This window comes from Vigna umbellata, chromosome 3, assembly GCF_029865625.1.
Source record: "Vigna umbellata cultivar VRB3 chromosome 3, Vumbellata_1.0, whole genome shotgun sequence".
NCBI classification, from domain to species: domain Eukaryota; kingdom Viridiplantae; phylum Streptophyta; class Magnoliopsida; order Fabales; family Fabaceae; genus Vigna; species Vigna umbellata.
In genome coordinates, this window is record NC_142167.1 from 39,835,224 (window position 1) to 39,861,760 (window position 26,537).

Genomic DNA, 26,537 nt, shown 5'->3' on the forward strand with positions numbered 1-26,537 from the left:
AAGAGCTCTTCTTTCCAAAAAAACAAGATAAAGTTCATTGATGGGTCAATCAAGAAACCTCAAAGAAGTGAGGTTTTATTCGATGCATGGGAAAGATGCAACATGATGGTTCTTTCCTGGATTATAAAGACACTTTCTCCACAGATTGCAGAAAGTGTGATATATGTTGAATAAGCCAAAGAGTTATGAGATGAATTGAAGGAAAGATTCTCTAAAGGTGACTACTTTAAGATTTCTGACTTACTTCAAGACATTCATTCAATCAAACAGGGAGAAAGAAGTGTTAGCCAATTTTTATAAATTTAAAGATTCTTTGGGAAGAATTGGAATCCCTTAGACCCATACCCAGCTATACGTGTGACATCCCTTGCAATTGTGAACTCTCAAAGATTTCTCTGAAATACAGAGAAATAGAACATGTTATATGTTTCTTAAAGGGGCTGAATGATACCTATAACACTATGAGAACTCAAATCCTCTTAATGGATCTCGTCCCCAACATCAATCGTGTTTTCTCACTCATAATGCAGTAAGAAAGACAAGATTCTGGCACTATCAACCATAACCAGACTGCTGAAACTAAAGTTCTAGCCAATGTTGCTGACAAAAACAACAATTGGAGACCTGACCAGACCTGGAAAAACCAAGGGCGTGGTGCTGGATCACGTGGCCAAGGAAGAGGAAGAGGAAGGAATCCTAACTATGGAAAACAATGTTCCTACTGCAACAAAATGAATCATACTGTGGATGAGTGTTATTCCAAGCACGGTTACCCACCTTGGTATAAGAAAAATGACAATAATCAAGACAAAAAGGTTGACTGGAATTCAGCCAATGTCTGCCAGAGCATTTCTGGCCTAGAGAGTGTTCAAGCCACTCATCAGGGCAGCACCAGTGCTGCCTTCAACTCTTTTACCCGAGAGCAGATGCACAAGCTTCTCAGAATGATAGAAAAGGTTGATGAATTTACTCATAAGATCAACCAGATGCAGAGAAATAACACAGAAGACAAACAAGATAACCTTTCTTGGATTATTGACCCTAGGGCCACTGATCATGTGACCTATGAGAAAAACAACTTTGCCACTTTTTATAAAATTAAGCCCATTTCTGTTAGACTCCCAAATAACTCTATTATCACTATTGAACATGCAGGGACTGTCCAATTCTCTAAAGATTTTATTATTTTTAATGTCCTATATATTCCTGATTTTTCTTTTAATCTAATTTCAGTCCAAAGTCTTATCAAAGACTTAAACTGCAATCTAACTTTTTCTTCTAAGGTTTGTCAGATAAGGGAGAATTCTACATTAAAGATGATTGGGTATGCTAATCCTTACAAAGGTCTCTATTACCTACAAGTTTTTCCTAATCCGAACCAAGATTTTGTTCCAAAGTTTGTTTTCTCTTATAAATAAGTTGATGTAAATTTGTGGCACTATAGGTTAGGCCATTCTGGACACAAGACTGTAAAACAGATATGTGAAAGTTTCCCTTATGTGCAAATGAGTCCTAATATTGTTTGTGATACTTGCCACTATGTTAAACAGCATAAATTGCCTTTTCCTAGAAGTGTTTCTTTGACCACTGAATGTTTTGAAATAATTCACTGTGATATATGGGGTCCTCTTTCCATTTCTTCTATTCATGGCCATAAGTACTTTCTTATTATAGTTTATGACTATAACAGACATACCTGCGCTTTTTTAATGAACAATAAGGACCAAACTAGAGATTTATTGCAGAATTTTATTATTAGAGTTAAAAATCAGTTTGATAAAATGGTTAAAACCATTAGGTTAGATAATGGACCTGAATTTAATTGTGTTAACTTGTATGATTTGTATGGCATCAACCATCAAAAGAGCTGTGTTGAAACTCCTGAACAAAATTCTATTGTGGAGCGTAAACACCAACACATCCTTAATGTGACCCGTAGCCTTCTTTTTCAATCTAGTATGCCTAATGCCTATTGGTCCTATGTTGTTAGTCATGCAGTTTACTTAATAAATAGGTTACCTACCCCCATTCTCAATAACAGAACTCCCCTTGACCTTGTTTATAATACTCCTCCCACTTATTTGAATTTGAAAACCTTTGGGTGCCTATGCTTTGCTTCCACTCTTGAAAACAACAGAAATAAGCTTGACCCAAGAGCTAGGAAGGGAGTTTTCCTTGGTTACAAGAGTGGTGTCAAAGGTTACATTGTGCTTGACATCAACACTATAGAACTTTTCATAAGTAGAAGTGTTGTCTTTTATGAAGAGATTTTTTCCTACAAAGACCAGCAAACCAGCAGAGAAATCAATGACAAAGAAGCAAACATAACTACCTTAATTAATGATCTTCTAGGCAACTACAATTCTATTGATGATAGGAGACTTGTTGAAACCGGCACCAATGATCAAAGGCAGACACAACAAACTGCCACTGACAGCAGTAGCAATGATAACACTGTTGATAGTGAAGAAAATCCCAGTTGCAGGAGATCTAACAGAGTTAGAAGGGCTCCAGGGTATCTAAACGACTATGATCATCACGTTAATCAATCCTTATCTATGAAAAACAATTTTAAAACTCCTTATCCCATTTCTGATCTATTGTCTTGTGATTCTTTGTCAGAGAAACACTTGAAAAATTATCCTCTTTTCTGATTTCTGTCAATTATATTCAATCTAAGTCAGACCACTCACTTTTTATCAAAAAGACATCTACAGATTTTACAGCCTTACTTGTCTATGTAGATGATATTATAGTAGCAGGGAATTCCATGACAGAAATCAATCACATAAAGGGTCTCTTGCATAACAGATTCTAAATAAAGAATCTGGGAGAACTTAAATACTTCCTAGGCTTGGAGGTGGCCAGATCTAAGAAAGGGATTCATTTGTGCCAAAGAAAATATGCTCTAGACATCCTTGAGGAAACAGGAATGCTGGGATGCAAACCATGCTCTACCCCCTTTCTAAGTGATACAAGCTCATTGTATAAAATGGACAGCCACTTGGATGATCCTAGCTCCTATCGAAGACTGATAGGGAAGTTACTCTATCTCACCAATACTAGACCTGATTTGTGTTTCTCTGTTAATTTGTTAAGTCAGTTTATGCAATCTCCCACTAACTATCATTATCGGGCTGTACAACATATTCTTAGGTACATAAAATCTAAGCCTTCGGAGGGATTATTTTTTGCAGTTGACTCTCCAATACTCCTAAAGGCCTTCAATGATTCAGATTGGGCAACCTGTCCCAATACTAGAAGGTCTACTACAGGCTTTTGTATCTTCCTTGCATCATCCCTCATCTCATGGAAATTCAATAAGCAGAGACCGTTTCCAGATCCTCCACCGAAGTAGAGTATCGTGCTCTAGCAGCCACTGTATGCGAAATATAGTGGATCCATTATCTCCTTCAAGATCGTCAAGTTCAGGAAGTTGGGACTCCTTCTCTCTAATGTGACAATAAATCGGCAAGACACATAGCTCATAATCATTGCTTTCACGAAAGGACCAAGCACAGAACTCGATTGCCACGTTGTTCGTGAGAAGATACAAGCTAATCTTCTACATCTCCTTCCAACTCGCTCGGATGAACAGTTGGCTAACATCTTTACCAAGTTCCCTCATCGTGTACGGTTCAGATCCATCGTCCCCAAGCTTGGATTAATGAGTATACACCATCCAGCTTGAGGGGAAGCTATTGGGACTAAAATAATTGGTTAGATTACTGTCTAAGCACAATAATCAGGTTTAATTAGTTAGTTAGGGTTTTCTAGTTTTATGGTTTTCCCCTTTTCCCCAAGAACTCTATAACTAGAGTTTCCCTCTTTCATTTCCAGTTGCAACAAAGAATATTAAAGACAGACTATTACAGAGAATAAAAGAAAGTTTGTGTTTTTCTTACCTTTGATGAAGGCCCTCCGCGGATCTTCTTCTTTTCTTCTCCCAACGTCCATGCTTGTGAGCTCCAAGTGAGCTTCACCCTTCTTCTCTTTCTAAGCCTCTAGAAGAGCCTCGAGCTCTTTCTCTCTCTATCATTTGAAGAAGGTGGCTTCTTTGGCAGAGACTTGGTCAAGAGATATTTTTCTCTCTCGCGGGCTCAAGGAAGTGGGCCTCTCATTTAAAGGCTATTAGGCCTTGTTACCGAATAATAATCAATGCACCCAAGAAATGAAATTATAGAAAAACACTAGAAGGCGGGATTGAATAATGTTATGAAAAACATTTTCGCAAATGGACGTTTAACAACCTTGATGACGAACGATCTACACAGGTTGTTAGACGTTTGATTTATAAGGCACTATTTAAACCAAATATTCAGAGATAAAGAGTTTTTCAAGCATTTAGCAAAACTACTGTAGGTGTTTAAGAAAGATAACTCTTAAAGAAAATAGTGTCTGATGTCAAGAACATTTATAAAAAATTATAACCTCGTAAGCAACTGTAGTGTTTATAGATAAGATGTTTTGTAAAGCTAAAATAATGAGCGCACAAATATTTTTATACTAGTTCACTCAACTGAGTTACGTCCAGTTCTTCATTAAGATCTCTAAGAGTGTTCCACTACAATCTCAACAAGATTACAACTGAGTATTAAACTGCACTACTCAATCCTAATAATACCTATTACGCTGACTAGGATCATGTATTAGCATCACTCTTGGTTACCTCTTAACCTTTTTCTACTTTGAATTTGAACTTAAATTGATAATGTCTATTTGTGGAATTTTTCGAATCTTTTCTTGAAAGTGAAAGTCTCCAAATTTTTCAAAATAAAAACTTTTGTGAAGTTGAGTTTTTCTTTTTTTTTTTTTACTTTAAATCATTCCAAATTTGAAGAGCCTCGTTTGAGACATTCGTCAACAAATCTTTATGAGTTTAATATTTATATTCTTTCCCATTTATTACCTATGATAAATTTCTCTCGTCCGCCATGTTTTTTCTTGACAAACTTTTATAAGAAAAAAAAATAAAAAAATAAGGTAACTATACAGATAGTTTAAACTTTGATATAAATAGATAGTTTAAACTTTAACTTTTTTAAACATTATTAATGATAAACAATGCAAAGTTTGAAATTAAATTTCATTTTAATCCATCCTACTTTTTTTTTTCAAATATATAATAATTAGATTTAAGTGATTTATGTTAACTAGAATAATTCATTAATACTTTTCATATATATTCTTTCGTTACAATTCATTTTTCATGTATTAAAATATAATAAGTGAATTTAATAAAGAAAACAATGAAAACAATATAATCGTAGCTATCTTATTCAATTTTAGGTTTAATAGCTTATTTTGTTCCCAATTTTGCTCGATTGTGTGAATTAGGTCCTTGGTTTAAAAAAATTGTCTTGTTGGTTCTTACTTATTAAATTTTATGTCATCCCTTCCGTTAAAAAGAAAATAAATGGAGTTAATGGATTGATGATATGACAGGTCCTTTTCAAATATTTTTTTAATCTTTTGACCACCTAATCCCTCCTGCCATGTCAACTTTGCCTTCTCCAAATAGCAGAAACCTAATTCCTCCACCGTCAGCCAAACCCTATCCGTCGTCACCACCTTGCCGCGTCGCAACAGTGAAGTCCAAACCCTATCCAACTGTGTCGCGACCACCTACACTGTCAATGTCGCAAAGAACTTGCAACCACCACATAGTCTTTCACCATCAATGCCGCAACCACCCACATCATGAAACCCATCCACCACCATGAACCATGTCGCGTTGTCACCACCATGCCGGAAATCGCACAACCAGGTTCGAACCTACGCTCCATCATCAATTTCGCGCAACCCAAATCACCACCAACAACATTATCTTCTTCCTCATGATTAAGACCTAGAAAAACCCCAAAAAATTCTCAATTTTTCAACTCCCAACTCGCACAAATCAGACAACCCTCTCACCATCCCAATTCGCACCGCCACCATTGCGAGACCCAGAAGCTTTTCCTAGCGCACCATGACCTCGCAACACGCCTCCATCAACATCACGAGCTTCGTCCATACTTGTCTGAACCACCATTGCGGCACGACACAAGTGAACCCTAATCGCGATCTCCATTCACACCGTCATCCACCACTAGTACGATGTCGCGACAACCGCCTTCGTTGTGCCTTCAACCTGGAAAGGGAAATACAGAGAATGCAAACCCAAACCCAATCTGCATCCAAAATAGAATCACGAAACCATGTTCATCCCCTTCGTATCCAGAAGCTTTCCTCGCGTAGCCATGGCAGTTCTCTTGAACCAACAACATGAATCCTTCATCGCGCCAAATTGCAACCTACAGAAGAAATCAGAAACCCTAAAGCAATTCAAGACCCTAATCGCGATCTAGTAGCAACGAGCAACTCGCGCCTCCATCCATGGCTGAGAATCGTGAGCAACCTTCCTTTGCGGCGCAGGAGTAAGTAGTTTCCCCACTCCATCAAAACCCTAATTTTGGATGGGAGAAGGGTCTGCCATGTGTAGTATCCACCTCAACCTCTAATTGCTTACTGATAACGGTTGAAAAACCGTTATTTTTATGCTTAAAATTGATACCAAAAGCAACCTTTAAGACTTAGAAATTAGCTTGAACTCATATATTTGCTTTAGTTTTGTGAATAAGAGAGTTTAAGGTGAATTTAATGGTTTTGTGCAAGATTCCCTTGATTTTGTAGGCTAATTGAATGATTTGAAAGAAGAATTGAAGTATCGAATGATTGGAATGCTGAAAAGTCAACCAGTCAACCAAAATATAGAAAAGTCAACAAGTCAACCAGAAAAGTCAACTAGTCAACCTGAATACGGAAAAAGTCAACCAGACGAGTTTTGGGCCAATTTTCTGCGATTTTATGATCTGTTTGGGCCTCGACCCATTTTCTATTATTTTTATGTCCTATTTAAAGACCTAGATGTCTTAGGGTTTGTATCTTTGGCTGGGAGGAAGCAGAAACACACTTTTCATCCCTTGGGGGTAGATTGGGAGATGGTGACGACTCTCCTATTCTCTTTCTAGGGTCTTTCTATCTCTTTCATTCTTTCATTATTATTCATCTAGTTTCACCATGAATATGGTGAACTAAACTTTGTATTGTTGTTGGGGAATCAATGTAGTCTTGTGAAACTCTCATATATGGAATTTGTGTTTTAACATCTTATTTTAAGATACATGCTTTCTTTCATCATTAGTTAGGGTTTTTCCTCTTTGCTTAAAGCTTGCATTGTTTAACTCATTCAATGCCATGATTATTGATTTTGTCGATATGGGAACGTACGGGGAATTCTAGATCCGGGGAAATTCTCCCAATAGCATATTACCTAGACATAGGAATATGAGGGTTGGTTGCCGTTAAGCTTCTGCACTTCAGAATTAATTATTAGGGATGCTAGGAATTGTATGAACTCGTAATTAAGGATAGGCCTTCTTACAAGGTGATTTAGAGAGTGGCATTAACAATTGATGAAAAGAATGATGAATTTCTAAAAGTATATGAGAGTGGATAAGATGAAATTGATAACCTCAACAACATACTCATCCATTTAATTCATTAAAGTGTTTGTATTCCTCTTTTCCATTGATCAAATTCATGCATACATGTTTAATTATTGTCTATTGCATTTGAAACCTCAAGAATTTATTCACAAGTCTTAAATAATCAACAAATCATATAACTTACTAGGCCGTGAGTCCTTTGGGAGAACGATACTTGGTCTTACCGAGTTTATTACTTGATACGATTCGGTCACACTTGCCGAGGGTTAAACAAGTTTGTGGCGCCGTTTTTCGGTGTTCATAAATTTGTCATCACTTACCACGTCACCACAGATAAGGATTAAAATGACATGTTACCACTATGTACTACCATATCTATTAACTATATCATCAGACTATTAACTATGTTTGTTTCTTTTTAACGGAAGGGACACAAAATTTACTAAGTAAGAACAACCTAGACACTTTTTTTAAATGAGGGACCAAATTGACACAATCGAGCAAAACTGAGAAAAAATAGGCTATTAAACCTAAATTTTACTATGCTTTAGTATTTGGAAAAGTATACAGTTTAACCGTCATTTACAACAAATTTAAAATTTAAGATATCCATAATTACAGAAGGAGACAAAATTAAGGAGACTTGGAGGCATTTCTTTTTCATAAATACTGAAAAACATATTTCTCCCAAATTTAAGGGAGGAACAATATAACAATAAATAACAATAAGAATTCAAAATCAGCTATAATCATCCTAATAACTATTTTAAACCTCATTTAACTGTTGGAATCAGACTCGGGTTTTATTATAACCTGATTCAGTGCCAAATATAGAAGGGGAACAGAAATTGATGGTCAAAACTTTAAACAGAAAATCTAATCTAAGAACTAGAAGAGGAGTTTCATAGTCACTCATCTTGCTTCCAAAATTGTATCTGTCATAACATTCACTGAAAATCTTTCTGTGGAGGTGGAGGGCAATGATGAACTATAATCACCTCTGACCTTAAGAAATGCAGGTGGTTTAGGAGAAGGAAGGGACACAGTGTCATTCCCAATCATTGATACAACATCAGACATGGTTGGCCTATCTTCTGGACTTTCTTGAACACAAAGAAGTCCTATGTTCACATATCTTGGCACAGTATGCAGACTGTTATTACTTAAATTATCACTGTCATCTAATGCACTATCCATTAGATCCAGTCCTGAATTTCTCGTCCAAAGATCCCAAGCCTTCAAGATTTAAAACACAACAACCTCAAAATTAGAATGTATGGAGCATACTCTGGTATGGCACTATGATTTTGTATACTTCATCACATGATGAAAATTCAAGTGAGTCTAAATTGCACATTGATAAAAATGAGAAAATTGAACACCATATAAGAAATCATACCATAACTTATCATTGTCTTGCTTAAAAATCCACTTTCTAACATGATATCAGAGCCATGGTTAGAGCCTATCCTAGCGAGTTCTAAGTGGGCATTTATGTTTCCACCCGTTGTCGGGCCACTATCGGGGTCACCCATTAATTTCTACTATCACGCACTAGATGTCTATACCTCAGCGTGAACGGGGTGTGTTGGAAGTCTCACATCGACTACAAATAAGACCAATTTATAATATATAAGTGAGGTGTAAACCTCACCTTACAAGCCGGTTTTGTGAGATTGAGTTAGGCATAAAAATCCACTTTTTAGTAGTCTTGAGGTTTTAAGTTAAAAATAATATCTATAATGAATCTTTTCTCGAAATAGAAAACTCATTAGGCCATAACATACCATTTGTGAAAAGGCTTAGAGCATGCACAAATCATGAAATCAATTTGAATGTAAACATGCAAATGAAGAACAAATGGATGGGACCTTAAAACTCACATATCCAAGAAGATTGAAGGAACTCGTTTGATAAAAGCCAGTATTCTTCTTGCCACTTACAATCTCCAACAAAAGGACCCCAAAACTAAACACGTCCGATTTTATTGAGAAAAGTCCTTCTACAGCATATTCAGGAGCCATGTAACCACTGAACATAAGGCAGATTAATTAGTAGATGGTTGATCATGTAAAGAAAACCACTAGTTGTAGTTAATTTACTTACTATGTTCCAACTATTCGATTTGTATTTGCTTGAAGCTCATTATCACCAAATATCTTTGCCAATCCAAAATCTGATATTTTGGGATTCATATGGCTGTCCAACAATATGTTGCTAGCTTTTAAATCTCGGTGAATGATCCTGAACCTGGAATACTGATGAAGATAAAGAATTCCTTGGGCAATCCCATCTATTATTCTGATTCTTGTTCCCCAATCTAGCATCTGTTTCTTCGTTGCATCTGCTATGCACCATTAAAGATGTCACAACCAAAGTTTAAGTTTGGCAGATGGGATGATATTTAAGAGAGTTCAGAGACAGTAGGATACAAACCAAAAAGGAAAAGATCCAAACTTTTATTAGGCATAAACTCATAAATGAGCATCTTTTCATTTCGATCAATGCAGCAACCAAGAAGTCTAACAAGATTGTTGTGTTGGAGTTTTGCAATTAACAAAGCTTCATTTCTCAACTCTTCCCATCCTTGACCAGATCTCCGTGACAGTCTTTTCACGGCAACCTCATCCCCATTAAATAATGTACCCTGTATTTTCTTATCTTTTGTAAAACTCACATATATGGCGTAGTAAAAGCTGTTTATATGAAGAGGATATATTATTTGCACTAAAAAAAATTGCTAAAGAGAGTTTTGGGGCATGCCTTGTAAACGGGTCCAAAGCCCCCCTCACCAAGTTTATTTGCATCTGAGAAATTATTAGTAGCAGCTGCAACACTCTCGAAACTGAACAAAGGCAATTTCACTTCCTTCCTAACTTTGGCACTCCTATCTGATTCAGTAAGCTCAGAATCTTCAACTTTCATGCTCATGCTTATATCAAAATGGAGCAAATCTTCCCCTGCAAATTGAGGAAAATTAGTTCATAAGTTAACATACTCTGAATTTACTTGGAAAACTTGTTTCTTTCTCACCTTTTCTCCTGTTCTTTGTAATCCAGTAAACTAAAAGGCCCAATATAAGAAAAGCTAGAAAGGAGATCAATATAACAATAAGAAGTAGGATGTTGCTAACAGAAGTATATCGTGATTCTTTTTCTCTTGTTGTGTTGGAATCTGCAGAGAAAATTTATCAACTATGAAAATTCATGTAGTGACTGATAAATTTATCTATGCTTTTTCAGTGAAGAGACTCTAGAGTAAAAAGAGAAAGAAGTAGCAGTTGAGTGAAAAACAACTTCGGAATCTATCTTCCTAACTCTGAGAAACACACAAAGTGTGGCCACTCTATTATTCGTACAAAGCGAAATCAAAGGTATATTGATGAATCTTTTGACGAAGATAGACAATACATATAGAATATGAGTTCAATTCAGAATAAGAGATTGACACCATATTTCATTTAAAACCTTAACACAATAAATATTAAAGTGTTCATCTTATATGATGTTTAATTTTCTTATTTTTACACAAAGCAAGGCTTACTTTCATACTTGTATTCCTAACATTTATGTCTCCAGGAAAATACGCTTCTTGAACTTACCAGAAGTATCGAATTCTGAGGCAGCAAGTCTTAGGTAAAAAATTGAATTGCTATCATCAGAATTGTCCACATCTGTTGAGACGTTCTTTAGATTTAATACGGAACCAAGCCACAACTGGCAATCACCGTTCAAATAGTAAGCGAAAGCAACGCAAAAACAGTTTCTAGAACAAGTACTTTCACACTCTTTTGTTGTATTAATCTTCCTGAGACTGTCCAAAGTTGGTGATTTAACATTATAAAGTTGCTGGAATTTATCGTTGGATTCAGCACCGTTACTGCAGGACGATAAGTCTTTGTTCCTTACACAGCCAGCAGATTTGTTCCCATTGTTCCAAGAATCAGCATCAGAGGGCCTGAAACCATAAAGACAGTCACAAGGGTCACGAGCTTTCGGGTTACAGATGGAAAAGGCTCCACACGAATTAGTAGCACACTTGGATGACTGAATAGAAACCCAATGTTGTTGTTCATCAGACCAATACTCCTGGATGAGCTCACCAGACACTTCTAGTACCAGCCTAGAGTCATTACCAACTGGCAAACTGAAATAGTCGCCGACATAAAAATAAGTATCGTTGTAGTCGTGCTTATCCCCACCACTTCGGCTAATAAAATTGCCAATAGTATCGTTGTAGTGGTCGTCAATCCAGAACGCATTAGAACCATTGTTGATTATTAGGCTGACCCTGCCCAAATCATATTCGAGGGAAAAAGCTCCTGGGGCAGGGTCATCTGCACTTCTCCATGATCGCAATGACCAAGTGTTTCCTTCGTCATGTCCTAGTTTCATTCCGGGTAAAAGGGTGTCCGTAGGATGATCAAAACTCTGCCACAAAATCTGTTTATTTGAGGTTTTCAGCAGTATCAAGTTTCCTGAATCCAAGAGCATGGCATAGATACTGATATTGTTTGAAACCTTGTTGACACTGTATCTAAGTTGTCCATCTATGATCACCAAATTTCCATCTTGAATGGTAAGAACAGCTGATGGTGTTTCAAATGCGTAGTCTCGGTTAGCAACCCACACAATCTTTTTCTTGTCGTTTGGAACCCTTTTATACCGTATTCCAACGTAGTACTTGGTTGAGTTATCTCTGACTTTGGTAAAAAAGCACAATTCGAACTTCCTGTTATCAGAAACAACGGAGTCTGAGGTTTCCATTGGTTGTCCTATTTTCAAAATTTCCATGTGAATTACTGCATTAACACAAAACGAACACAGGCAAAGGAATGATGCCAAGGATGCCAGAGTAGAGGAAGTTAATGCCATTTTAATTCACAAGATTGATTGGCATTATTTAAAACAATTCTACATATTATATGAGAAACCCAATATAATAAGTTGTCCTAGATGACGGATTGAATGGTTCGTATTCATGACAGCATTGGTGGCTTCATATATCTCAATTTTATCTACACTTATTACGTATTTCTTTTTCCTTTGAATCTTTAAACCTATTTTTATTTTTATTCTCTTTCTATATGTATGTTAAGTGCTGATACACTCTTTTTTGTGTCCATGAATACTTTTCAATTGTAATATTCCAAACAATATAAAGCAACCAAATCTGTCACTTTCTAAGTGGAGGGTGGACTTGTTGACTTCATAAATAAAAGGCAGCCAAAAGTGTCACTTTCTAAGTCGAGGATGGACTTGTAGAGGACCATGAAGTGAGTTTCATTATTGTAAAATAATGACAGAATTAATTCAAATTTTATTGTGCCTGTTATATTTAAGGTTTACTTATCCATATTTTAGGTTTTTGCCTTTGTATATTTAATCTTTATAATTTACAAAATCTTACGTACAAAGTATCGCTTACTGTTTGCAGAAACCAATCAAATGAATGCTTGAAACGTTATCTCGAATACCATTTGTGTCAAATTATGTTAATCACTTGGTTGATGGGGCATGTTGAGCTATTGAACTTTCTTTCTTGTCTAGAATAGGTCTAAAGGTAAAGTTCATTTGTTCTCTATATATTAAAATTGTATGTGAGAAAATCATTATCAAAATTATAACTATAAACATAAAGAATGAATGAAAAAAATTGATTTGATGATTTTCCTATACTCTCTTCACAGTGTATATTTCTTAATTACAATTTTGAATTCACTAATGTTATGTTGTGTTTGAATTCACTAAGAGTAAAACAAGTAATGTTTATTCATGGTACAATTGTTGTAAAATATTGATTGCAAAATAATGTTTGTAACGTTGGATTGCAACGTTAAAATTTTATTAATTAGCAACGTTTAATTTTTTATTAAGTGTTGCAATGTTCATTTGGCAGCTATGTTTTTGCTACCTATAAAATGCACCTTTGCTCATTTCCAGAATAATGAAAAAAAAAACACATTACAAAACTTCTTTATTATCTTCTTCTCTCATTTTACTCTTATTATCTTGATTCTAAACTCTTTTTTGAAGAGATTCTTGCTAATTTTGAAATCCCAAAAAATGTTTGAAAAGTTCATGTTGTATCTTAGGAATTTGTGCAATACACTGATAAGTATTTAAAGATAGTGCAACTACATGCCTTAGGAAATATTGTTCGTGATTCTGTCAACTTTTTTACAACAATCTTAAGACTTATAGCTGACATCAACAACATGATTTCGGAGAGCCAAACCATTATTTCCGGAATTCAGACGGTCTTTGCAAAATCACTTCCGGACGTGTCAAAAGTTGAGGTTTTATCTGGACAGAACTTCCGACGCTGGCAAGAACATGTGTCCATCCTTATAAACATGTATGGAGTTGCTACTGTTCTTTCATCTCCGAGGCCTGACCCTAGTATTCCTACAAACTCAAAACTAGTTGAAGAGTGGACTTACGCGAACAAGGTATGTCGATACACTTTGCTTATTGCATTTTCTAATGATTTGTTGGATGTGTATTGTTCCTACAAAAGGAAGCAAAAGACATTTAGGACTCATTAATTCTCAAATACACTGTCGAAGATGTTTGTCAGACAAAGATTCGTCATAGGAAACTACTACCGTTGGGAGATGATTGAAGACAAGGACATAAAAACTCAAATCAATGAATACCACAAGTTTCTCGAAGATATCAAAGCAAAGAATATTCTTCTACCAGATGAATTTGTTTCAGAACTTCTGATCGAGAAATTGCCACCATCCTGAACATATTAAAACAACAGTTGAAACACAAACACAAACAAAAGTTTCTACCAGAACTCATTGCACACATAACTGGACCAAATATTTATTTTTTATATCATATACTATGCATTATTTAGTTTAAAATTATTATTAGTTACTATATTATCATAAGAGTATTGTTTAATGGTGTAAGATTTTTCTGGAGGTGATGAATCTGACAAAGAAAAAAAGGATGTAGAGACATAACCAGAACAGAAGTATAATGATGTATCCATTAAATTCCTAGCTATGCAAGCCTCCACTCTAAGATGTCTCAAGTTCCCACCTGAAAGATAATTCACAAGTATCATAGTTATCAGCAGAAAAATACACATGAAGAATGTTGAATACATATATTGCAAGATGGAATCATGGAAATAAAAGATCTAGTTCCAAAAAATTAACCTCCTTTTGTATTGGCATTAACATGAATTCTAGTGCCAGATTCACCATTTCCATTCGTAGAATTATAAATGAATCTTGCAGCTTTAGCTGCCTGATTGGCTGCATTAATAACTAATGTAGGAGGGCATAGGAGGACAAAAAAGTGCCCAAGAACCTGAATAGATCACTCGATTTCTTACTAAACGTCTCTTGAATTCCCCAATCGATCAGCATACAATCGAGCAGCGAAATCACAATCTCGTAAAAGAATGGCACAAACACGTGCCCTATCTCCAGATCGCACACCTTATAGTTTCCGAAGTGCGAAGTCCACAGAACTCACAATCCTGCAAAAACAGAAACGCGATTAAGCAATTAAGTGAAACAAATAGATTAAGTAAAGAGAGCGAGAGTGAGATTAGGGTTTGTTACTTGCTGTTGCAGGAGAGACAAAGCATAGGGTGAAAGGAGAACACATATTGCGATAAGAGAGGAAGAAAGAGAGCGAAAGAGTGAGTGTGAGAGTAGTGGTGAGGTATGGCGTTGGAAGCCAGAAGAGAGAGCATTTGAAGGAGGAAGAGGAGGCACGAAGAGAGAGTGTGGTGCGTGAACTTCCACATCCAAGGGTGGTTGTTGTCGAAGCATATGTGTGAGACTAATAGTTCCCTTAGCTCGGGACTCGAAAGCACAGTGCCCAGAGTGTTCAAGTGTTCCACCCGTTACGAGTGTCGTTGCGAGTTTCTTGCTACATTGCTGCCAAAGCTTTAGCCTCTTCAAATTTTTAGGGTTTTCGAAAGAGAACAGGGGCATGGGAAACAAATTTCATACGAGAGGGAAAACCATTAGGGATTGCGACAGAAGAGAGCTTACTGGTGAAGGGCCAATGATGACGGAAGGAGTGAAGAAGAAAATCGTGAAAGGTGAATGCTAAGTGGAGAGCAAGATAGCAACTGGGCAATTAGTGTACAAGGAGATAATTAATTGTAAAGGCAAACTGAAGAGGGAAATGGAAAATGAAGAAGAAGAAACAAAGGGAAACTCAAATATGATAAACTGTAAATTTTTTTTAAGAATTATTAGCGGTTTTAGTACAAAACCGCCAGAACAATAATTTAAAAGAAAAAGAAAAAAAAATTTACTGCTATCTTATTAAACCGCTAAAAGTACATGCAGTTTTGAAAAAATCGTCAAAAATTACTTGAGGTTATTAAAACCGTCTAAAATAAACTTCTACTATAATTAATTATTTTTGTAATGATAAATATAACCAGAAATAAAATAAAGAGCATAAGTGTTCCTTTATTCATAGTAAGAGATCTTTATTAATAACAAAAGATCTTTATTAATAACAAAAGATGAAAATGAATTTTTAGATTATATATATTTATAAATTTATATTTTAAATATTTGTATAGATTTATAAGTTTATCTTTTAAATATTTATATAGATTTTTATATACTATTATTTCAAATGTAAATTCAAATAAAAAACAATATTAAAGTATGATGCGGTAAAGTATTCATACAAATACATTGAAAATTTAAAAACAGTCTAAATAAAGATCAATATAAAATATAAATTTAAATAAATTTGATCTAATTAAAAATATTTAATAAAAATATAAATTTTAATAAAAATATTTGTATAACATTTATATAAAAATTAAATTTGATTTTGAAAAAGAGACAAAATTCTTTATTTTAAAATAAAATTGAAATTAAATTGAAAAAATAACAAAGAAACTAAAATGAAATTTTCAAAATGACATGCCACAATGACATGTTTTAACGCTGTCATGTGGTAAGATGTTCAATTAACATGTGACAATTTTTGTTAAAAAATTAAAAAAATCACATAAAAAACATAAGCTGACATGGCATATGAGCTAACATATTTGGTTCAACGTATGAGTTAACGTTTTTGATATAGTATTAACTGAAACATTTTCAAAAATATAGATTCAATTAAGATGAATCAAAATTTGAAGACCTACTTGCAAATTTCAAATTAATACGAATACCAACCGAATATTTTAACCTAAATTTTAACTGTGCAAGAAAAATATGTATTTTATATAATCTAAAAAGCTAACCAGGTACCAATAAAAGCTTCAACAACCTTCCATAACAATTTTAAATGAAAAAAAAAAAAACAATGAAAGCCTCGTTCCATATTTATCCACTAAGAATAACCTCCAAAATTATTACTAAAGTCTAATGCATTTACAATTTCAGAACCTAACTTGATTAAAATGATAAACAAAGGACTTCTTGTTTCATGTCAACTAATTTTGATTATATTTCTGTTTGTTAAAGTAAGACTATCTGATATATGATATATAGACACCATATAAACAATTCTTTTTATCACGCTCTTGTAAACAGGACATTCAACTGAAAAATAAGAAAAGATATCTAGAACGTAATTTTTCAAAGTTAACATTTAAACAACTATATAACATGATAAATGTTCTATTTTCTAATTCGACAATGTAACTACATTTACTACCACATGAAAACTGTAACCAATATCTTTTCATCATGCAGTTGCAAACAGGACATTCAACTGAAAAATAAGAAGATATATTAATAATGTAATTTTCCAAAGTTAACATGTAAACAACTATATAATTGTTCTACTGCTCAATTCAGCAATGTAACGACATTTACTAGTTCATGAAAATAGTAAACAACCACTTTGTTCAGTATTACATAAATGCTAGCAATATGTACTACTTCATAGACAACAAAATATGAATTGGCTGGAACAATGAATTGTGTTTCTAATTTTCGCTTCTATATATGGTCAATGCTTTTGATTTGCACATGGGACAGACATTTTTCTTATGTAACCATCTCTTTATACAATTTGCATGGTATTCATGTCCGCATTGAAGAATTCCAATCTCTTCTTTATTTTTGTATTCATCCTGTAAAATCATACATAGTGAAATCACACAGACATTCCAAAAGGAGTAAAACATATTTCTAATACATCAAACTTTAACGAATAACCCCAAACTATTACATAAAAAATACAAATAAACTAGTATCTATAAAATATACATGTTACTATCTTTAATACCTGACATATGATGCAAATATCAGTTTCCTCATCCTTGAAGTTCTCAGGTAGTAGACAACTTTTTGTCTGCATTTGTCTAACAATAATGTCTTCAGACAAACCTCTTTCCGAGTTGTCATTGATCCTTTCACCTAACTCAAGAAACTCCTATTGTCCCATTTCGAACAGTTAGCAATTTAAAGTTTTTCATAATCACTAAGGTTTTAGTATTCATAAAAATATACATGAGACTGTACATATATAGTATACTTGCCTCATATGACATGTCATCAATGTCCAAACGTATATCATTGTGAGGGTCACCTAGTGAAGAAGGTTCCTGAACATTAGAAAATGTCTCATATGACTCGTCATCAGTGTCCATGAGCATATATGAAGGAAATTCCTGTACATCAGTGTCCATGAGCATATATGAAGGAAATTCCTGCAGAAGGAAAGAGAATAATAAGTGAGAAAGAAAGTAGGATTTCAAAGACTTGGAATTAGCAAAAAAACAAGACAATGACATATTACACGAAGTGCACGAGGATGATGGTTATGCATGTTGTCTCTACGAGGTGCATTTTGTATGGGCATTGAAGAACTTGAATGATTTGTTGACGTTGGAACTCTATTTACGTGGGAATGAAAGTTAGACTGACATCGGATCTCTTGCACAGGTTGTGCATGACGGTATGGCCTATGTTGAAATCTGTGGCACCTTCTCCTTCCAGCTCTATCATTATATCTTCTCCTTACATTAGCACTGGCAGTTGGAGCTGGATAACAAGGCCAACAGTCAAAAGACCAAATACATTCAAATGTCAAGAATTTAAAGAAAATAGCACATAATTACATGACTCTTCAATCAAAACTGGCAAATGGCAAAGTCGAGAAAGAAAGACAGTCATTTACCTTCTACATGACGGTATGGCCTATGGAGAAATCTGTGGCACCTTCTCCTTCCAGCTCTATCATTATATCTTCTCCTTACATTAGCACCGGCAGTTGGAGCTGGATAAAAAGGCCAACAGTCAAAACACCAAATACATTCAAATGTCAAGAATTTAAAGAAAATAGCACATAATTACATGACTCTTCAATCAAAACTGGCAAATGGCAAAGTAGAGAAAGAAAGACAAACATTTACCTTCTGCATATGACATTGGAAGAGAGTGATACCAATCCAAAGCATGAACACCATCACCATTGTTAATGTTAGAGTGAAAGTGTTGATCACCCAAATAGTTTCCTCGAATGAAATGGTTAGAGTGAGCCACCATCATAGATTCCCTGGAACCAAAGCGTGGTAAGCTAATTTCAGTGTACATATTAGGCCGAGACATGTTTCAAACCAACTAGAAGATGTGATTAAGAAAATAACAAAAAAAGACCGTCAGTGTTTACTGTTTCTGCAGGGGAAATGTCATAAGAAATGTGATATTTGTAAATCTATTGTAATCTAAATTAAGGTACTTAATTAAGGTAAGCTAAATTGGGAAATCTTTATTACATGTAATCTTTATTTTCAAAACAATATAATTTTGAAAATCTAATTCTAAATATTCAATATATCTCATTAATGTCATTAAATTTGATAAGGTCAAGATAAATGAGAATATAAGGTCAAGAGAAATGAGAAATCAGGAAATCTTTATAACTAAAGATAATTCAGTTTTTAAAATCTAATTCTAAATATTCCGTTCATTTGATCTTGATAACTTTAATTATTATTTGTAAATTTATTGTAAAAATAAGTTAGTTATAAAGATGATAATGACAAGGGAAATTTACATTAAAGATAATTTAAATTTTAAAATCTAATTCTAAATATTTACTTTATTTAATCTTGACTACATTAATTATTATTTATAAATGTACTGTAAAAATAAATTACTTTATAATGATCATAACGACAAGGGAAGAGTTAAAGAGAGAAATCTTACCATTAAAGATAATTCAATTTTAAATATTCCGTTAATCTGATTTTGGTGTCATTAATTATTACGATTTCTATTTTAGAATTGAATAAAGAACCATCATTTATTACCTTGATATTCATATAATTTGGATTATTATTTTATTAATCATTACATTTCAATCAAATCCTAACAAACTATAAAAATACAAACATAGAAGATATCCATATATACATATATACATATATACATATATATATATATATATATATATATATATAAAATAAATTCAATTTTTAAACATAAATGTATTAAGCACTAATAACAATAAATAAGATAAAATTATCTGTTTTCGTGTTTCTATTTCATTCATACGAAAATTATTTCTTCCATTAGAAAAATATTATCATATATATTAATTTTATTATCAAACACTAGTTTAAAAGTAGTACCTATTTAACTGATACTAATTACAGGTAGACATGGGTCGGAATCAAGTAATGTCCAAACAAATTTCATAATATATATATATATATATATATATATATATATATATATATATATATATATATATATATATATATATATATATATATATTGTTGCAACCGGTATCGCAGGACATACTTCTTTTTTCTTTTTTTTATCGAAGATATCAAAACCACCGCCTATATCCCACAAAATAATCCACCACAAATAAAAACTAATAAAGAGACCCCCAATTCCATAAAAAGCCATCGTGGCCCCTTGTGGAATAAATGGAAATTGACTAATTTCCTCAGAAAAAAGGAAAAGATCCATACCGAGATAACTGGAAATTGCAACCAACAATAACCCCAAAGAACCTAAAAAAATGATAAAGGCTGAAAAGATATTGCTTATTTTTCGAGACCCTGTTATAGAATAGATCAATACTTCTTTTGATCTTTTTTTTAAAATATTCATTACCCCCTCTTTTTATTTTTAAGAATAATAATTGTAGAACGACGACCCGAAAAACAAACAAGTTTGAGAAATAAATTTGTGGAGTCGCCACCATAATTTATTATGGAAAACCTATGAAAACCAAAAAATAAGACATGGTCTCCAAAAAGTAGATTTTTAGGTTCGGGAATCGGTTACGCGGAAGGAAGGTGTTAGCACCTTGCCCAAACGCAGTACCTTTAATTAAATGTAAAAAGGTTGACGTGGTTTTTTTTAAATGTTTAATTTTCCCTAAAAAAAATAATATAAAGAAACTATTAAGAGACAAACAAATATTTTTTGTTTTATGAACCCGACAAGAATTGACTTTGGTCTTACGCACATCCATTTATAATGGACAATCAAGGATCACGTAGATTTTTTAAAAGTAAATCCGAAAAGAGATTTAGTTTCACAAGATTGACATCTTTTTTGGTTTTGAAGATTTTGTATTTTTATTTATTTAAGGATGGTGGGAAAAATAAAGAAACTGGCCATAGGCTGACACATACTTATAACAAAATTATGATTTTAAAAAACATTATTTGTGTGTAGAAAAAAAAACCTTTATAAAAAAAACTTCAGAGTACAATAAAAAGAGAAAAAGAAAGGTGTACGGCTGACATACCTTTTTAGCTTTCAGTATTCTCCTCTTTCTTCATGATTGCCGTTGACAGAACTCTGAAATAAATGGTCGTGGTTGCGAGAAAACAAATTAAATAATATTCAAAACATCGATTATCATTATTTTCAGAAAATCATATTTTCCTCTTTAAAAGCAACTGATGCAACAAATTATATTAATATACTATTTTAAGTATTGCTTATAATTATTAGCATAATATTAATTCAAATTATTACCATATTAAACTAACATTTCAAAAATATTATATTTGGTATTAAAGTTATTATTTTATCCTTTTTATCCACCATTAATTATTATTCTCTTATTCTTTATTTTTAATTATTTACTTACCCGAACGAAATCGGGTGTTGACATATATATATATATATATATATATATATATATATATATAATTATTCTTTCTAAAAAATAAATTCAAATAAATTGTACCACAGAACAATAGCTTAAAAAAATTAATCTCATTACAAACAACTTATTCATAAGTCTAAATTAAAAAGCATAAATCTATTATAAATGTTTTTCAATTATTACTATTTCTTTCACCGAAAATTATTTGTTATTTGATTTATAAAAAATATATCAATAAAAATCACTAATATTAAATAGCAAAAGTATGAATAGGTTGAATATCAGTATCTAACCTGTTAGAGTTATCCCTAAAATAAGTGTTATTCTTCATCCTCAGCCTCTATGAGGTGGGAAGGAATGGAGGGTGAGAAGTGGAGAGCTCCATTTACTGAACTGAGAGACAAAGAGAGGAGAGAAGGGAGATATCAAAGTAATAAATAATTAATTCAACAATACGATAGTAAACAATACATTTTATAGAAAGTCATTTAAGGTACAACAATTGCATTACGTATTACACTAAACATAATGTAATTTCAACTTTTTCGTCCGTTGAATTATAACTATATATTATACGAAATATAATATGAAATAAGTTAGCATAAATATAAATGTTGTAAATATTTAAGTTAAAAAAATAATCCAAAATGTAGATTCTGAGAATATATTTTCCAACTAAAATGTATTGGTCATAGTTCCACAATGAAAATCTATTCATTGACTCAATCAGAGGCTGATTTTAGAAAATAGAACTTGTAGGCTATAACTTTAGTGCATTATTCTAATCCCTCCAGAATGAATTGTTGATTCAAAGGTTATAACCAACATCAGTAATTTTGTTCTGTCTACACTGTACAAACAGAATATGAAAAATAGTATATAGAATTCTCTCACCTGATTAGGCAATGGTACCTCCCTTGATATACCAGAGATTCATCACTAGAAGAAATGCATTAGTTCCCATTCATTTTGAACTCAACATCCAGCATCACATCTAAATCTCGATTATAATAATCCATTTGTTTTCCAAGCATCCATTAGTTTAATATGACCCTCTGCCCATCCCTAAAGGAAGAGTTTTGAATTGTCTAGCTCAACCAATTGCCTGAAAACCTGAGTCTGCAATCCCTTTCCAACATAATAGATAATCCTAGATGTGTGGTCATGTCTATAAGAAAGAAGAAAGTGCCCTTGTGGAAGTTTACCAAGCATGCTTTCTTCTGATTTCTGCTCCACTGAACGGGGCTGAAGTGCCACTAGAAAAGTTTCACTAATAAGAAAATGCGCACAAAAAGGTTAAAATAAGTGATGAGCACCAATAGTCTCTGATTACCAGTAGAAGAGAACGACAATATCTGTTGTTTGGGTTGTTCTTCTTCGTCGTCGTCTGAGGCATTCCAACAAGCGTTCCACAGAATATCCATTCAAATTCCTTCCTTGTTTTCACAACACATATAATGATGATAACAAATAGGCAATGTTTTTATTTATTAATTAACTAAGTTAAACAAAAACAAAAATAAAATATAAATACAGTACTTTTATCGGTAACAGATAATCTAAGAGAATGATTATTCCTTATTAAGACGATAGTAACAAATAACCAGTAACACACATATACCAGGTTAGAAGACCGTGCTATCCTCACTAAGGGCTATTTGGCAAAATCAGTCACTGTCACTCACCACAAATATATCAGCTTTTTTTTCATCCAATTTCCAGCAGTTTTTGAAACAAACAACAATGACCTCTACAATTCTAGCTATTTTTTGTTCTGTTTTACCATTCAGCAGCATAAACAATATTAAGGGTTTAAGGTTCAAAATATGGTTATCCCACTATCCCTCTATTGAACAAAACCCCAAGAATTTGAATGTGAACAAAGTGCCAGTGGAACAGTTTCACTAATTAGAAAAAAACCAACACAAAAACAGCTCAATTTGGAGTACAGAAAAAGGTTAAAAAAAAATGAAGAATACCTGGAAGCGTGAACAGAGACAGAACAGGATTGCCTTTTGTCGAATAAAGCAGGAGACGGCGAAGGAAGGTATGGTTATGGTGGATTATTGGAATCTCTCCGTTTAGGTTATTCTTCTTCTCAAAGCCATTCCAACTCTCTCACCACACACACCATTTGAATAAGTGGTATTTAATTAACAATATATAGAAAACTTTATTTCTTTTATTTCAATTTATTTCTTTTTAAAAAATTTAATTTATTCGGATATTTATGCTGTGCTTGCAAATTTATACAGCTTACTCTATTTTCTTAACATAGGTGTTTGGAAAAAATGGCGAAATACTTAAAAATTAAAAGTACTAGTGGACCAAAAGAAATGAAAAGTTACAAAAAGAATAAACATATATGACATAAAATAAAAATTAGACGAAAAGGGAAATAAATAAATAAAAGTTAAACGAATATATTCCACTACTTTCTTTATTTTATTTTATTTTTATAAAAAACTAATTAATTTTATGATTAAACATGTTTTAGTTTTTAAATTATGATATAAAGTTGAATTTCATCTTTTTTTGATAATATTTGATCCTTAAAGATGGATGATGTAGTTTTCATCACTTACGATAAGAATTTGTTAATTTAATAAACTATGTTGTTATAGATTTGTATGTATTCACTTCAATGTATACGAGACAATGCAATTTGTCCCTTATAACGTTGTTACTTCACGATCACTATATTCATTTATTTATTAATAAAGTTTGGAATAAAAATATTAAAAATTTGAGATAAGACCGAAATTCAATTTTACATAAAATTAAAAAATTAAACACAAATTTATTTTATTAAAAAGTTATAAATATTTTAATTTTTAATATATATATATATATATATATATATATATATATATATAACAATCTTTCTTATTTTTAAAATAATTACAATAAACTTAATATGAGTTTAAATATCTCAAATAATAATTAAATTTAAATAAAACAATAAGTAATGTACATATTGATATGAAAAACATTAAAAAATAAAATTTTAGTTTAATAAAATAAATAATATATATCTATATATATAATTTAAATATTTTAGTTTAATACGACCTGAGCTACTACAACAAACCACCAATAAAGTCAAATTAATACGGAAAAGAATGAAGGCTTCTCAGAGTAGACAAAAATCATATGCAGATCAAAGGAGGAGACCGTTAGAGTTTGCGGTTGGGAATCATGTTTTCCTCTGAGTAACTTCAACCACAAGTGCTGGAAGAGCCCTTCGCTCGAGGAAACTTTCTCCTAAGTTCATTGGTCCATACCAAATTTTGAGACGAATTGGGTCAGTCGCTTACGAGATTGCATTACCTCCTCAATTGGCCAATCTCTATTCAGTTTTTCATGTTTCCCAACTAAGAAAGTATGTACCTGATCCTTCTCACATTTTAGAAATAAAGGAGATTCAAATCCGAGAGGATCTCTTAGTGGAAGTACAACCTGTTTGTATAGAAGACACTAAAACAAAGGAACTTAGAGGAAAAACTATCAATTTAGTCAGGGTGGTTTGGGATAAAAGAACAGGTGACTCTACATGGGAACTAGAAGAAGAAATGAAACAATTATACCCTCAACTATTTTCTTGAAGTATAGAATTTTCGAGGTCGAAAATTTTTTGTTGTTGGGGAGAATGTAAGACCCATGAAAAATATTTACCTTAATAGTAATAATTTTATTACTAGTAGTAATAAACTTCTTTGTGAATGAAAAATATAATTAATAAGTTTATGTAAAAATAAAATGTGGAAAGCTAAATAAGAAATTTTTGTAGCTTAAATGATAGAAAATTGTGGTGATTTCAAGAACATGGGTTCAAACTCTTTTCTACCTTTTTGTTTTTTTTTAAAAAAAATTAAAATAGTGATAGTGGATAAGCACTCCACGTTTGAAGTCATTATTGAGGGATCAAATATGTCAAGTGGTGATTAAAATATTAATATAATAAATAATATTAAAATAATAAATAATATTAAAAAATTGTTAAATAGTAAAATTTTTGGACTATAAATAGTCATGAGAGGAGAGGTTATTCTGCACAAAGAGAGGAAGAATCAAGTGAGAAATCTTGAGAAATAGAAAAGAAAGAGTTCGGAAGAAAGTTTTAGTTGCAAGAAGAGTAGAGGTTTTGGAGGGTTTTCGGGGAAACAAATTCTGAGCAAGAAATTAAGTCTGGAATAGAGGTAGGGGAGCTAACCTTTCTAAGCTTTTATATTATGATTTACTTTTGTTTTATTAGTATTCATGTCTTGAAATTTTGTGTGAATACTGTTAATGAAAAACATTTGTGCTTGTTATATATCTATTTATATTGAATTTCTGTGTTAATATTATATGTTGTTGTTTTGAATCTATAAATAAGAAATTTGTTAAAACTAGTTGAGGAACACTTTGGCTAAGGAAAGACTTGGTACTTAAGTTGTCCATTGTGACGCACCTCTCTTTCCTAGAAGTCTACTCGACAAGTTTTTAACTTAAATCCTATTGAACAGATTAAGTACTGTTAAACTATTATGCAATATACTCAATTGATATAAAATATGTGATGGATTCATCTTTCTGGAAGGATAAGAAGATGTCTAACCGGCTATGCCAGATTCAACTCCTTAGTTCCCCAGAACGTTTATATTAAGGTTATAATTGTGATGGTAGGATAGAGGAATCTTAAAAATTGGAGTTGGTACATCCCTGATCATAGAGCAACCCTGGTCAAATCCAGTAAGTTGTGACTAGTCATATGTACTGGCGTTTATGGTGAGTTTGATTCGTCAAACATTTGATTCGTCAAACATTTGATTCTTCTCCGGTGATCATTTATAGTGATATTTTAGTATTGTTAATTTATTTTGTGATATATTCATTTTGTATGATTTCTGTGATGATTGTATTTTATTATATTGGATTTGAATTTATGCATCTGAACATGATATGAATATTTTG

At 32.8% G+C, this 26,537-nt stretch overlaps 2 protein-coding genes and 1 long non-coding RNA gene across 13 annotated transcripts; all 3 read right to left on the reverse strand.

The window, feature by feature from the left end:
• Window positions 1-8,123: 8,123 nt before the first annotated feature.
• On the reverse strand, window positions 8,124-12,417 carry LOC124848601 (G-type lectin S-receptor-like serine/threonine-protein kinase At1g11300). The gene is made up of 7 exons (XM_088110144.1): window positions 11,092-12,417; window positions 10,524-10,664; window positions 10,254-10,450; window positions 9,927-10,137; window positions 9,597-9,834; window positions 9,374-9,521; window positions 8,124-8,726 (listed from the first exon to the last, which is right to left on the reverse strand). Exons 1-7 carry the CDS (start codon window positions 12,362-12,364, stop codon window positions 8,403-8,405), a joined length of 2,532 nt encoding a protein of 843 aa, XP_087966270.1. The 5' UTR covers window positions 12,365-12,417; the 3' UTR covers window positions 8,124-8,402.
• Window positions 12,418-13,556: 1,139 nt separating this feature from the next.
• Window positions 13,557-15,655, reverse strand: LOC124848600 (uncharacterized). Of its 2 annotated transcripts, XR_007029704.2 has the most exons (5): window positions 15,076-15,654; window positions 14,665-14,990; window positions 14,468-14,545; window positions 14,098-14,237; window positions 13,557-14,000 (listed from the first exon to the last, which is right to left on the reverse strand). It is a non-coding gene; the product is annotated as an uncharacterized LOC124848600 (long non-coding RNA). The 2 variants fall into 2 exon arrangements; XR_015784816.1 differs by having other exon boundaries at window positions 14,098-14,545; window positions 15,076-15,655.
• A 1,549-nt stretch (window positions 15,656-17,204) lies between these two features.
• LOC124848602 (uncharacterized) lies at window positions 17,205-23,716 on the reverse strand. 10 transcript variants are annotated; one of them, XM_088110155.1, is made up of 11 exons: window positions 23,561-23,716; window positions 22,915-22,968; window positions 22,476-22,826; window positions 21,875-21,974; window positions 21,216-21,268; window positions 18,858-19,000; window positions 18,623-18,721; window positions 18,242-18,486; window positions 17,982-18,152; window positions 17,729-17,875; window positions 17,205-17,573 (listed from the first exon to the last, which is right to left on the reverse strand). In XM_088110155.1, exons 6-11 carry the CDS (start codon window positions 18,991-18,993, stop codon window positions 17,427-17,429), a joined length of 945 nt encoding a protein of 314 aa, XP_087966281.1. In that variant the 5' UTR covers window positions 18,994-19,000; window positions 21,216-21,268; window positions 21,875-21,974; window positions 22,476-22,826; window positions 22,915-22,968; window positions 23,561-23,716; the 3' UTR covers window positions 17,205-17,426. The 10 variants fall into 10 exon arrangements, with proteins under 10 accessions (XP_087966281.1, XP_087966279.1, XP_087966278.1 ...); XM_088110153.1 differs by having other exon boundaries at window positions 22,476-22,837; XM_088110152.1 differs by having other exon boundaries at window positions 22,915-23,013.
• Window positions 23,717-26,537: the final 2,821 nt, after the last annotated feature.